Source organism: Chanodichthys erythropterus, chromosome 11 (assembly GCF_024489055.1).
Source record: "Chanodichthys erythropterus isolate Z2021 chromosome 11, ASM2448905v1, whole genome shotgun sequence".
Classification (NCBI taxonomy): Eukaryota; Metazoa; Chordata; class Actinopteri; order Cypriniformes; family Xenocyprididae; genus Chanodichthys; species Chanodichthys erythropterus.
In genome coordinates, this window is record NC_090231.1 from 2242756 (window position 1) to 2257802 (window position 15047).

At 35.3% G+C, this 15047-nt stretch overlaps 1 protein-coding gene across 3 annotated transcripts in view; it reads left to right on the top strand.

The window, feature by feature from the left end:
• Window positions 1-14409, top strand: part of LOC137030559 (solute carrier family 12 member 6-like) — a 28403-nt gene extending 13994 nt beyond the window's left edge. The window contains exons 14-25 of one of the 3 annotated variants that reach the window (XM_067400948.1): window positions 1415-1533; window positions 1645-1743; window positions 1826-1945; window positions 2037-2141; window positions 3910-4078; window positions 4317-4557; window positions 5610-5779; window positions 5851-5982; window positions 8320-8427; window positions 10191-10411; window positions 11788-11921; window positions 13468-14409. In XM_067400948.1, coding sequence (XP_067257049.1) covers window positions 1415-1533; window positions 1645-1743; window positions 1826-1945; window positions 2037-2141; window positions 3910-4078; window positions 4317-4557; window positions 5610-5779; window positions 5851-5982; window positions 8320-8427; window positions 10191-10411; window positions 11788-11921; window positions 13468-13559 — 1710 coding nt within the window. In that variant the 3' untranslated portion in view covers window positions 13560-14409. The remainder of the gene's footprint in view (window positions 1-1414; window positions 1534-1644; window positions 1744-1825; window positions 1946-2036; window positions 2142-3909; window positions 4079-4316; window positions 4558-5609; window positions 5780-5850; window positions 5983-8319; window positions 8428-10190; window positions 10412-11787; window positions 11922-13467) is intronic. The other 2 variants (XM_067400949.1, XM_067400950.1) reach the window with 2 other exon arrangements.
• The last annotated feature ends 638 nt before the right edge of the window (window positions 14410-15047 follow it).

Consider the following 15047-nt stretch of genomic DNA (forward strand, 5'->3'; position numbering starts at 1 on the left):
ATTTATTAAATTCTACAATTGATATACATTTAATCATTTAATTAATTCTTACAGTATTGTATATTAAATTAATTTATATAATTAAATAGCAATTTCTATTATTTTACCTTTTTTTATTTTTAATATATATATATATATATATATATATATATATATATATATATATATATATAATTTGTGTGTCTTATTTAATTTATTAAAGACAAAAATTGCCCGGCTTTTGCAGTTAATTAATTATTTTATAGGAGTTATATATAAATTACATTATGCTCATTACACTTGAAACACTTGAGCAATTATATTTCAATCTTTAATTAATGTTAATTGATAGAACAATTTACATCAAGTGTTTAATTTAAATGAAAAAAATATAACATTAATATTACATACTTAATTTGAGATGTAATTATTTAATCATACATAACTAATTATATAATTTATTACATTCTTTTTAATTAATTCAACATATTAAGTACATTTTATATATGTAATTTATGTATTTTTATACTGATTAATAATATATTAATTTATAAAAATCTTATTAAATTCTGACATTAATAAAGTTTAATTAAATATATATATATATATATATATATATATATATATATATATATATATATATATATATATAAATTCATTTTATTTATTTAATTAATTTGGCTTTTTTCTATTTAATTATATTTAATTTAAAAAAAAAATTAATTCTAGATTTAATATCATATATTTAAATTATATATTTATATATTGATTAATAACATTCTATTATTTTATAAAAAATAATTCTGACATTAATATTGTTTAATTAAACATTGTTATATATTAAATTCATTTTAATTTGGCTTTTTTCTATTTACATTTTGTAAATAATGCATTTAATTAATTGATTATAATATATTAATTTATAAATAAAAATGTATTTAATTCTGAAATTAACATGTATTTAATTATTTCTATAATATATATTAAAATCATTTTAATTATTTAAATGATTTAAATTCTAATATGAATATTATATATTCAGTTGTATTTAAATATATGATTAATAAATTATATGTTTACTTGAATACATTTTGTTAATTAAAATGAACAGAGTTCATCCTAAACTCATATTAAACCCGATCTAAACAGGTTTGGGTTTGTCTCCTCTAAACCGGCTCTGAAACTCAAACAGGCCTCTGATGTTCTCTTGTGAAATGTTTTTTCTGTATTTTTGGTGTTTCCCTGCAGCCTTTTTTTAATGTGTAAACGGGATCCAAACTGCTTTGAGGTCAGATCATTTAAAGCACATTAGTAGTGTGAACACTGACCGTCTGACACTCAATCCTGCTGCTAAACAAGAGTGTTGATAAATGTGGAAGAAGCCCGAAGTACTTCATGCCCAGATGACGGTGAGTGTGTTTGTGTGTTTGTGCAGGTGTTCGGTCACGGGAAAGCCAACGGAGAGCCGACATGGGCTCTTCTGCTCACTGCGGTTCTGGCTGAGCTGGGCATCCTGATCGCGTCGCTGGACCTCGTCGCTCCCATACTGTCCATGTAAGAGTTCAGCAGCTTCACTCAGGGTCATTCATACACTATTACACATACTGGAATTATTTTTTCGGAATAAATTAGGAGTGTCATGTGATGATGTCTGTGTCTCGGCAGGTTCTTCCTGATGTGTTATCTGTTCGTGAATCTGGCCTGCGCTCTGCAGACGCTGCTCAGGACGCCCAACTGGAGACCTCGATTCTCCTACTACCACTGGTGCGACACACGCTCATCACACACACACTCCGCAGGCGTGACGCTGCTTCAGTCTGTTGATGTCATTTCCTGTCGCCCTCAGGACATTGTCGTTTCTAGGCATGACGATCTGTCTGGCTCTCATGTTCATATCGTCATGGTACTACGCTATCGTCGCCATGGTGATCGCCGGAATGATCTACAAATACATCGAGTATCACGGGTACGTCGCCATGGGAACCGCAATCCAGTGCTGAAAAGATCTCGATTCATGACTGATGTGTGTGTGTGTGTGTGTGTGTGTGTGTGTTCAGAGCAGAGAAGGAGTGGGGCGACGGCATCAGAGGTCTGTCTCTCAGTGCGGCCCGCTTCGCTCTGCTCCGGCTGGAGGAGGGACCGCCGCACACCAAGAACTGGAGGTACACACACACACACATGCCTGAAGTACACAAACACTCCAATCCAATTCAGAAATCACCATTAACAGGCTTCCTGTGGGGCAGTAACAGGGCCCTGTGATTTCAGCGACAGACGGAATCAGGAAATTCATCTCTGACATTCATTTCATCAGCATTAAACCGCTTCATTTGAGAAAACTACCGCCATAAAACTCAAAGCTCTAGGCAACCCTTCAAAATAAAAGTTCAAATTAACTTGACAGAAACAGTAGAATTACAGTATTCTAATTACAGTAGAATTTAGATAAGTAAATTTAATAATAAATTATTAAAACTATATTTTTAAGGAGTAATCTCAGTTTTTCTTCAGTGTTTTAATTTTAACAGTAAAGCTCTGTTGTGCAGCACAAAAAAGTTTAATTTAATGATTAAAAAATAAATTAAATGGTATGCGTTCATTTGATTGCCGGAAAATTAAAACACACAACAGAATTTCTGAAAAAAAATAAAAATAAAAACAATTAAGAAAATTTAATAAAATTTATTAAAATTTTAAATAAAATAAAAAAAATGTAATAAAAATATATTTTTTAATGAATAAATATTGTTGTCTTTAAGAATTCAATTAATTAGACATGCTTTTTATTATTAAAATTTAATTAAACCATTAAAATGGAATCCAGAAAACAGAATTTGGTAAAAAATATAATTTGAGGGGAAAGAATAAAACGTATATCATGATTATAGGCGAATCAGGAATCGAGAATCGATGTATTGTCACAGCGCTATTATGTAGTCTTGTTTACTAATGATTGATTAAAGTAGTCTGTGAAACATGATATATTTAGATTGTGTGAACTTGTGTGTAGAGCTGCACGATTCTGGATAAATTAAAAATCCAGATTTTTTGTTTGTTTGTTTGTTTCAAATAGATTCTGAACAGACAAGCTAAATAAAATAACACGTATATTAACAAAGCTTCTGACAAAATATTAATACCTGCTGTTTATTTAAAATGTTTAATTAATTTGAATGAATTATTAAAAAAAAAAAAAAAGTTTGAGTGAATGATTCAATGACCCTCTCATAAAGACTTTGAATGAATCTATTGAATTAATGATTCAATGATAAATACAATTAGTTCACCCAAAAATGAAATTTGTCATTAATTACTCTCCCTCCTGTCGTTCCACACCTGTAAGACCTTCATTCATCTTCAGAACACAAATTAAGATATTTTTGATGAAATCTGAGCGGTCAATAGACCGCAATATAATCAACACTTTCAAGGTCCAGAAAGGAACTAAAGACATCGTTAAAACAGTCATGTGACTGCAGTGGTTCAACCTTAATGTTATGAAGAGACGAGAATACTTTCTGTACAAAAATAATGACTTTATTCAACAATCTCTTCTCTTCTGTGTCATTCTCATATGTTGTTTACGTCCAGCGCTTCCAGGTTCATCGACAGAACGCCGACTTATTATTATGCAGTTTTAACGATGTCTTTAGTTCCTTTCTGGACCTTGAAAGTGTTGATTATACTGCTGTCTATGGCCGAGTCATACACCTCTCAGATTTCATCAAAAATATCTTAATTTGTGTTCTGAAGATGAACGAAGGTCTTATGGGTGTGGAAGACATGAGAGTGAATAATTAATGACAGAAACTTCATTTTTGGGTGAACTAACCCTTTAATGGTGGGAAATGAGACATCCTGGAATTAAATCAACATTTTTACACAGTACTTACCCATAATACTTTACGCTTATGCGTGTCTGTGTTTCAGGCCGCAGCTGCTGGTGTTGCTGAAGCTCGATGAAGACGCTCACGTCAAATCTCCACGTCTGCTGACGTTTGCGTCTCAGCTGAAAGCAGGGAAAGGTTTGACCATCGTGGGAACCGTCATACCGGGAAACTTCCTGCAGACCTACGGCGAGGCTCTGGCTGCAGAGCAGGTTTGTGTTGTTCGTTAAAAACGTGAAAGAATCTTTCAAAGGATGTTTTTTCTCATGTTCATCTGTCTTTAGTGTGTACTGTTGCTGTGTGTGTGTAATGGAGCTGCAACAATGGCGAAAATAATAAACATTCAAGCATGACAACATCAAGACTGTAAAAAATGGCCCACTGTAATGGTCATAAAATAGGCTTCTTTTCCTGCAAGAATGTGAGCAAACGTCTCTCTGTTCCTCTCAGACTCTCAAGCTTCTGATGGAGAAGGAGCGCGTCAAGGGTTTCGTCCAGTGCATCGTGGCCCAGAAGCCCCGCGAGGGCATCAGTCACATGATCCAGTCCAGCGGGTTGGGCGGCATGCGGCACAACACTGTGGTCATGGGCTGGCCGCACGCCTGGAGACAGAGCGAAGACCCGCAGAGCTGGAAAACCTTCATCAGTGAGTGTCTTCGATCAACACACAAACGAGCTTCTGCTCTCTGTGGTAATTTATATATCGGCAAACTCCAAAATGAACATTAAAACATTCTATAAGAAGCTTGACTCATTTATTTTATGGATATAATAATAATAATAATAATAAACTGTGAAATAACAGTTGCAAAATTCATCAAATATGAAAATTACATTTATTCAGATCAATTCAGTTCAATAACAGTCATTCATTTTTGTTCTCATCCAATAGTGTCAGTGCAGCTAAATCAATAATGTTACTACGAATGATTGCTAAATCGATTGATATGCATAAATGTGATTATTTAAATATTTATAATGCACATTTTATTTTAGTTGAGTATCATTATTATTATCATTACTATCATTTATTATTTAGTATTATTTTAGTATCATTAATATACTTTTATAATTTTTATTAATAATTGTTTTTATTTTTATGTTCCATTTTTACATTTTAGTAATTTTGTTGTTTATTTATTTTTTATTATTATTATTATTATTTTTTATGTTTTGGTAGTTCTTTTTAAACTAAAGTAGTTTTTTTTTATATATTTTATTTGTTATTTCAAGTACCAAAAATATCTTTGAAATGTTTTTAATTTTAATTAACAATAATAACCCCGATCACCATTTCTGTGAACCGAATCAGACACAAAATTCATAAATTGGACAGCAATTCTTTTAAAGTGTCTCTATTATGCTTTCTCTGACATTAATTTATTATTAATTAATTATTCTGAACCTACGTAGGTTTGTAACTAATTTGCATAATTCCAACCTCTGGTCTTCATTGGCTGAACAGCATCTCTTTGCCCCGCCCTCAACTGGGACATCTGACCAATCAGAGCAGAGCAGGCTCTCAGAAAGGCGGGGTTTAGAGACCGAATCCTTGATCGAACCGCTTTCAGACACTGAGAAAAGAGCTGATGCTGCAGTGGATATTATGAGAGTGTTTTTGACCTAAAACAGCATAAGAGGGGCACTTTAAGATTGACGTGTACCTGGATGGATTTTCATTTGTGTGACATCAGAAAGTTTTGCACTGTACAGGAAGTCCTCTCGTCTCTCTCTCTCATTTAGACACGGTGCGCGTCACCACAACAGCTCATTTGGCTCTGCTGGTGCCCAAAAACATCTCTCTGTTTCCAAGCAACAGCGAGCCGTGTACGGAGGGCTTCATCGACGTGTGGTGGATCGTCCATGATGGCGGGATGCTGATGCTGCTGCCCTTCCTGCTCAAACAGCACAAGGTGTGTGACGCCGCTGTCGCTGTGCTGCCGCTGTGACGCCGGCCGCGTTTAACGCCGTGTGTTTGTCTCAGGTGTGGCGGAAGTGCTCCATGCGCATCTTCACCGTGGCTCAGATGGAAGACAACTCCATCCAGATGAAGAAAGACCTGGCCACGTTCCTCTACCACCTGCGGATCGATGCTCACGTGGAGGTCGTGGAGATGGTAAACGACTCTCTGTTTCACCACCAGTTTAATTCATGTAAATGGCAACGCTCAAATCCGATTATGATTGATAATCTGATCCTGATGATCCATATGACTGCTAATATCATCCTGCTAAACTCTGATTAGCTTCCTCATAGGTTCATCATGTCCTGGACCTATATATATATACCTGCAGATCCTTGTAGATTCTCAAAAGGTCTTACATCTTTCCAAACTCTTTCCATCCACCTATCCGGGATATCGCATTAAATAACACTGGATGTGCATGAATTCTAAAGATGCGCTCAATTGAGGCGGATACATTTTTTTAATCCGATAAGAAGATGCTCATAAACTATGATGGAAACACATTTAATCCCTAATAATGCACACATAATAAGTCAAAGTCAAACTTCATTTGGAAAACAACTTTATTTAAAGACATGATTATGATTTGCGCTGTGTATGAATACTTATCCACTTTTTCATGAGAAATGCTGTCCAAATGTCCCGTTTTTAATAATGACGTCTAAAGTCCCGCCAAAGGATGTAGCAACTTGATAGCAACTGCCATTTTTAAGACACAATAAAGGTTTAAATAATCACAAGTGGGTTATAACTGGTGTGTTTTCTGTCATAGATCAAAACGTGAAAATATTTAGCAGCTTTGTTAACCACAGACCTTATTTCAGGCGATTTAGCAAAAACCCATACAAAAAACCCTTTGCGGCGATGGAAGCGGAAGTCCTAAACTCGCTTCTGGGTTTTGCCTACAAAAACACGTCATCCCTGAGGTACTCTATAAACTGTGATTGGATAACTGGACTAACCAGCGGACCAATCACATCGCAGAATCTCAAATGTTGGTTTGGTGGTTCTGAGTCAAAGTCTTTGATCAGAATGATTTGGTTTAATTCCCTCCAGAGGCATCTCACATGATTGTGTTCCCAATTAGGGCTGCAACGATTAGTCGACATTATAACAATATAAAATTGTCGACAGATATTTTTGTTGTCGAATAGATTTTTGATCTCATATGATCTATTTGAAGGGCCTGCAATAACATGGTTTGACCAGTGGGGCGCTGTAGTGGTTTTGATGCTCTTTAATGTGGCGTGACAGATCACTGTAGCACCTCAGGTCAAGCGGCACGTGAACCCATTATCTCTTCCTCTTTTCTGCTATTACAGCACGAAATAAACATGAATGAACATCAAAAAATATGTTGAAAGATACAGTACAACTTACTGAAATGAATCCATCTCTAATGTAATCACGTAATCAGAGTTTTATTCACAGAAAGACGTCAGTAAAACAGCTTGCAGACCTCAAGAAAGCCATTCAACGACTATAAACTTGATAGTTAGTAAAAAAGAAGAAAAAATTAAATCTAGAGTGGGGTATTTTTCAAAAAATATGCACAATTTTACATATTCATATTTTTACTCTTATTAAAAAGTTATTTTTACAATTCCCAGACTAAATAAAAACACAGTACCGGTCATTGTAACAGTTGGACTATTGATGAGAAGGAAAGAAAACCTGAAGTAGATGATCGAAATTTATTAAAAATACACTTTCAAAAGCTGAAGTGATTTTTATTTATTAGTTAAAGTATAACTCAATATTTTAACTAATTGCTAAAGTGGAATAATGAAACAAAGCATACCGATTAATCAACGATTAGTCGATTAATCGTTCCAATAATCTGTAGATTAATAGATTATCAGAATAATCGTTTGTCCCAATGACATCAAAGGACAGCGAGAGCGATTGGAGAGCAAACAACTCTTTTTGAGCAAATGATTCGCTTTTGAATCGCTCTTGCAGTACTTTGATGTCATATGCCAATCACAGCGCTGATGCATCTCAAACATTTTTTTTACTTCATTCCTGAATGAATCAGCCTTTTGAATGAATTAATGACTCAATGACTCACTCTTTTAGACATTTAACGCCACCTACTGGCAGGTTTCTCCCAGGTTTCTTATGTAGAGTATCATTTCATTAAAAGAAAATAATTTCGTATTTTGTGGATAGTTTGCCCAAAAATGAAAGTTATGTTTTTTGTGGAACATAAAAGAAGATATTTTGAAGAATGTTAGTAACCAAACTGTTCTGATCTGTAATTATATCAAAATACTAATTCATTAGATTAAACATTTTAATCAATTAACAGCCCTAATTAGTACATAAACCAATTGCAAAACATGTATATATTGAATATAAAAAAAAAAGTTTTCCAGTTGATTATGTCTGGGCCTGTTATAATCTGTTTTGTTCTGTATGGACATATGGAGCTAATTCTATTTGTGCAGATTTTCCTGAATCAGATTGTTGTTCTGCATCTTTCAGCACGACAGCGACATCAGCGCGTACACGTACGAGAGGACGCTGATGATGGAGCAGAGGTCGCAGATGCTCCGGCAGATGCGTCTGTCCAAGTCGGATCGGGAGAGAGAGGTGAGTGAAGAGAGAGAAAGGGTGTGTTTAAGCGAAAGATACAGAAATACTCGTTTCATCGGCTCATGTGTCATTTCATCTGGACTCAATCTGAAGCGAGTTCGCTGGAGTTTCGATGACGTAAGTTCAAGCTTTCATTCAGCGCTATCTTAAAGTCTAGTGAGCTTCAAACGTAGGCTGATTATTAGAGAGTCTGTGTTCGTGTCTCGTGAGTGTTTTTGTCTGCTTGTAGGCGTTATGGGGCGTTCACACCAGACGCGACATGCGCAAATAAATCATAGTTGGACGCTCAAACTTTCTGAGTTTACTCACTTCATTCACGCGTGAAATTCACTTCACAACAGACGCGAATTCGCGTCATGAATTTAAATATGTGTCCCAGACTCTTTCACTTCTTTCTGCACACTTAATAATAAACACAACTCGTCAGCGGGAAAGTAGTTGTAAAATACGGCAAATAAGCTCAATTTTTAGCTAGCTTGTAGTCTCAATACAGCTCAAATTGAGTAAAGACAACATACCAACTTACGACTTGCAACTTACCAGATTGTCCGACCTCCTTACTCACTTTCTTCCAAGCAAGACTCTTTTTATTCCTGTTTCTATAAAAGTATGAAGATGTATCAAACAGCAACAATGATTTTGTCCTCCATTTGTTTGTTTCGGATTTTCCGCCCGCTACGTCGTAATCACATCACTTCTAGGGCAAGCTCCTGATTGGTTAACATGGCGCAAATTCTAGCAAATCACGCAAGTTGAAAAATCTGAACTTTGGCGAAAATTTTTATTTAAAACGTATGATACAGTTAAGCAACATTACACGACCAAGAATAGGCCTACAGTTTTCCTGAATATCCTGAACATCACAACTGAAAATGTAACACTAATTTCACAGAACAGTTCAATGAACTGTAAAAAGTAGTTAAATTAAATCACTTACATTTTAGATGCAATAGTGACTGTTTTTGTTTCGTTTCAGCAGAAACAATAGTACCAAACAAAGATCACAGCAGAACCATCGCACATTTCATGACAACACAATCGTGTTTTCTTTCATCACTGAATGATTCCGCATTTTGAACGAATTGGTTGTGTCAAAGAATCAATGAACAACTAAACAACTGCAAACTAATAATAAATAAACAACTGCGTCATTATGGAATGAGTCATCCGTTCGAACGAATCATTTCAGTGAACGATTCAATTACTCACTTATTAACACGGTCACCTGTCGCCACCTACTAGTGGTTTAGTTTCATTTTTAAAAGTATAATTTTTTCCAACATTTCTTATTTGTATATTAAAAAAAATTAAAACAATCTCATAATATTATTTAATGCAGTTGTAATTTTATATTATTTAATTTGACTGGTAACAGCCCTATATCATTTATTGATCAAATTTAAGAATTTAAAATGATAGATGAAGCATTTAATAAGATTAAGGGAAAAAGCCCTTTTATAAAGGTAAAAAAATGCTTCATTTGTGTCTGGTGTGAACGCACCATTACTGCCCCTCGTACCCTAGAAAGACTGTAGTAGTCACAGACATCCTGGCTTGTTTTAACCAGCTGCAGCTACTATTATAATACTTAAGCTCCGCCCTCATTGAAATCTCATTGGTCTAGAATCCGACCCGACATAATCTGAGTATGTGTTCTGACTGGCTGTGGTTTTTGCATTCTGACGGATTTCATTCTCAGATCGTTCGTTCATTATCACATGATGTCACAGTGTTTGTGTTTGTGATGGCGGCGTCTGCAGGCGCAGCTGATCAAAGACAGGAACTCGATGCTGCGTCTGACCAGCATCGGCTCTGACGACGACGACGAGACGGACGGGCTGGACAAGAGCGCGGATCACCGGCGCGTCCACATGACCTGGACCAAAGACAAAGCCCTGCAGCTCCTCAGCAACACGCAGACCAACACGGCCTCCTGCTGCAGCACGCCGGAGGGCTTCAGAGACATGCTGAACATCCGGCCGTGAGTTCATGACATCATCACCTTCCCCATCACTGTATAATTACAAACTAGATGAGTGAAGTTGATGACGAACTTTGATGTTGGTTTAACAAAGGAAGGTCTGAAAGTTTAAAATAACTTTGAAACACTTGAAGGTTTTACTCAGAGAAAGTCCTGTTACTAGCATGCTTTATCATGTTGCTATAACGTATTTTAACACGTTGTTAGCACAAATTAACATGTTGCAAGCATGTTTTAACATATTGCTAGTATGTTATTAGCATGCTAACATTTTGCTTACATGATTTAGCATTTTGTTAGCATGTTTTAACACATTGTTGACATGTTTAGCTTGTTGGAGCATGATTAACATGATGCTAACACGATTTAACAGGTTGCTAGCATTTTTTAAAATGTTGGCATTATTTAACACGTTTTATCATTAGCATGTTTTGTTAGCAGTAGCATGATTTATCATTTTGCAAACATGATTTTGCATGTTGTTAGCATGTTTTAACACTTTGATAGCATGTTTTAGCTTGTGACCATGATGACCATGTTGCTAGCATGTTTTAACACATTGCTATAATGGTGCTAGCATGTGAACATTTAGCTAACACAATTTAACATGTTGCTATCTTTTTTTTTAACGTCAGCATTATTTAACACGTTGACATGTTTTAGCATGTTGTTAATGTGATTAGCATGTTGCTAGCATGATTTATCATTTTGTTAGCATGATTAACATGAGGTGCCTCCCAATTTGCATACTTATTCACTATTCTATGATGTTTTTAAGTACACATAGAGTGAGTAGTGCGTTCCAAAAATTCCAAAAAGAAAAAGTACACTTTAAATACCCGGATGATGCACTAAATTAACGGAAAAAACGAAGTGTGGAATGTTGGACACTTCATGCACTCGACTTAGCTTTAATTACATAGCGGAGGTGGAGGCAGTATCAGACTCTGATGTTAAATGACAAAATAACCTTATACAATTCACGCACTACATGGATGAGTACATTGTGCATAAGTACATAGTGTATAGTGCGTCGGACACAACTGTTATGTTATAACACGTTAGCATATTGTTAGCATGATTAACATGTTTGCACGAATTAACACATTCTTAATGTTTCAACATAATTAACATGGTGCTAGATTGTTGATAACATATGATTAACATGTTGCTGGCGTGATTTAGCACATTGCTATCATGACTTAGCTCATTACTAGCTTGATTTAGCATTTTGCTAGCATGTTTTAGAACATAATTAGCATTGTTTTTTGCATATTTATTATTATTATTATTACAAATAATATTATGTTTTATTATATCATGTTATATAAGTAATTATGTGATGTATTTGTTGATCACTCGTGTGTCTCTCACAGAGATCAGTCCAATGTGCGGCGGATGCACACCGCTGTCAAACTCAACGAGGTGATTGTCAATAAATCCCATGATGCCCGGCTCGTCCTGCTCAACATGCCCGGGCCGCCCAGGAACACGGAAGGAGACGAGAACTGTATCCTTCACTTTTGAGCACCTTGTGTTCAAATATTTACAATACGTTCACATTTAAATGAAACATGTTTTAACACATTGATAGCATGTTTTAGCTTGTTATCATGATTAACATGTTGTTAGCATGTTTTAACACGTTGCTAGCATTTTGCTAACATGATTTAGTATGTTAGCTTTTTTTTTAACATCATGTTATCATAATATGTTGTTAGCATGATTAACATGTTGCTGGCATGAATTAACATTCTAGGCGTGTTTTAGCCCGTTAGTTTTTTTCAAAGATACTGTAATTGTAATTGTTTATTTATTATCATGATTAAGCATGTTACTAGCATGATTAGCATGTTGATAGCATATTTTAACACATTGATAGCATGTTTTAACTTGTCATTGATTAACATGTTGATAGCATGTTGCTAGCATTTTGTTAACACAATTTAAAGTTGTTAGCATTTTTTTTACATTTTAGTATGATTTAACATGTTAACATGTTTTACCATTTTGCTAGCATGTTTAACATGTTATAACGTTGTTAGCATGATTTATCATTTTGCTAGCATGATTGACATATTATGTTATAATAAGTTGTTAACATGTTGCTAGCATGAATTAACATTCTTGGCTTTAGCCTGTTAGCGTTTTTCAAAGGCTCTGTAATTGTAATCGTTATTTTATTATCATGATTTAGCACGTTACTAGCATGATTTAACATGTTGAGCATGTTTTAGCTCGTCACTATAATTAACATGTTGTTAGCATGATTTAACATGTTGCTAGCATTTTGTTAACACAATTCAACGTTGCAGGCGTTTTTTAACATGTTGGCATAATTTAACACATTAACATGTTTTAGCATGTTGCTAGCATGATTTATCATTTTGCTGTTATCATGTTATAACACGCTGTTAGCATGTTGCTAGCCTAAATTAACATTCTAAGCATTTTTTAGCCTGTTGTTAACGCTTTTCTAAGGTTCTGTAATTGTAACCGTTCATTTATTATTTAGCTTGTCACTATAATTAACATGTTGTTAACATGTTGCTAGCATGATTTAACATGTTGTTAGCATTTTGCTAACACAATTCAACGTTGCAGGCATTTTTTTACATGTTAGCATGATTTAATGTGTTAACATGTTGTAGCATTTTGCTAGCATGAATTAATATTCTTGGCTTTAGCCTGTTAGCGTTTTTCAAAGGCGCTGTAATTGTAATCGTTATTTTATTATCATGATTTAGCATGTCACTAGCATGATTTAGCATGTTGATAGCATGTTTTAGCTCGTCACTATAACTAACATGTTAGCATTATTTAACATGTTGCTAGCATTTTGCTAACACAATTCAACGTTGCAGGCATTTTTAACATGTTAGCTTGATTTAATGCGTTAACATGTTGTAGAATGTTGTTAGCATGAATTAACATTCTTAGCATGTTTTAGCCTGTTGTTAGCGCTTTTCAAAGGCGCCATAATTTTAATCGTTCGTTTACGTCCGTTCGTCTATTTATAATGAAGCACAGATGCTCCTTGACTCTCGTTCCCGCAGATATGGAGTTTCTGGAGGTGCTGACAGAGGGCCTGGAGCGAGTCCTGCTGGTGAGGGGAGGAGGAAGTGAGGTCATCACCATCTACTCCTGATAGCCAGTCATACGCCATCTACTGGCATGAGAGAGCACTCAAAAGGGAAGCGTGGCCAGTTGAATATGTTTCATTTGCCTAACTCATGTGTTTTATGATTATCATTGACTGTGTCTCCGAGAATCTGCCAGCCGTCTCGCCTGCGCGGTAACAATTCGATTTTAGTTTGCGCCGCCACAACCGTTCGACAGCGCGCAGAACCCACAGCGGCGGTATCTGTGCACTCATATCATGTCATTAAACCACAGCTCCTTCAGGACCATCATCGTTCACATGCATGTGATGGACCAATCGGTGGAGAGCGCGAGAACATGCATCACACGTGTGTTCGTCAGACTGACTCAGGGCTAAAGCGTTTGATACTGGACCTAGTGTGTGTGTGTGTGTGTGTGTGTGTGTGCACTGAAGGTTTCGAGAAGAGCGAGAGAAATACACTTTAAATGGGGTTGCCGATTATTATGTGATCCTGCTCATTTCACATTTGTTCTGCATGGAGAACCTGAATGCGAATCAATGTTGTACAAACAAGAGATCACCGTAGCAATACGTTCATGACGCGCGTTCATGTTTCCTGTGGATTTGGATGTTTAAATGTTCATACACATTTGAAACTGCGTCGCCTCTGCTTTAAATCCCTGAAATTATTGTGTTTTTGTGTCCTGCTTTATTTGTGGAGGGTTTTATGCATTGTTTTTTGTTGTTCTTGTTGAATTTTTATCATCAGTTGCTTATATCTTTATGTGCAGGGATTGTGATTTTGTTTTTGTCAGATTGTCATTTTTCAATCTCAAGTGTTATCTGCTATTTCTATCACGTTCAGTAATAAAATGACAGTAATACATCCTCTTTTAAAAATGAAAACTTTGTGTTTTTCTTCTTTTTCCTTTCAGGGAGATCCATCTTTAGTGCTCCACTAATAATTCACTTTATATTAATAAATTAGCAAAATAGCATCATATTTTTAACAGCTAAAAATCAAAAATCATTTCTGATCGTATTTGTGCACAATTCACACAAAAAAAATCTTTAGTTTATGGTTACAGAGAGATTTTACACAGATTTCCAAAACTGGAGGAATTTCATGCATTGTTTAGCTATTTATCTATGGACTCTATTATTCATATGGAAATATTATGAAAATTAACCATGATTTTACTATAGTAAAACTGTAGTAACCGTGTGAACCATGGTTTACCTACAGTTATATTGTAGTAATACTACTGTAAAACTGAATGTAGATTAGTTTGTGTAAGAAAAATATCCATATTTAACAAGTTATGAAGTAAAATATCTAGCTTTCGCCAGACCGCCTTCCGTATTCAAGTTACGAAGAAAGTGTAAACCGGTGCCGCGTCAGTTAAGCTTTTTCTGTAAATTGAATAGGGAAGGCATAGGATGTAGCGTATGCGTTTTGAACTGCAAGAGCTTTAAACTTTCTTTGTACGTTAGTCTGGCGGAAGCCATTTTACTTCATAACACATTGCGCAA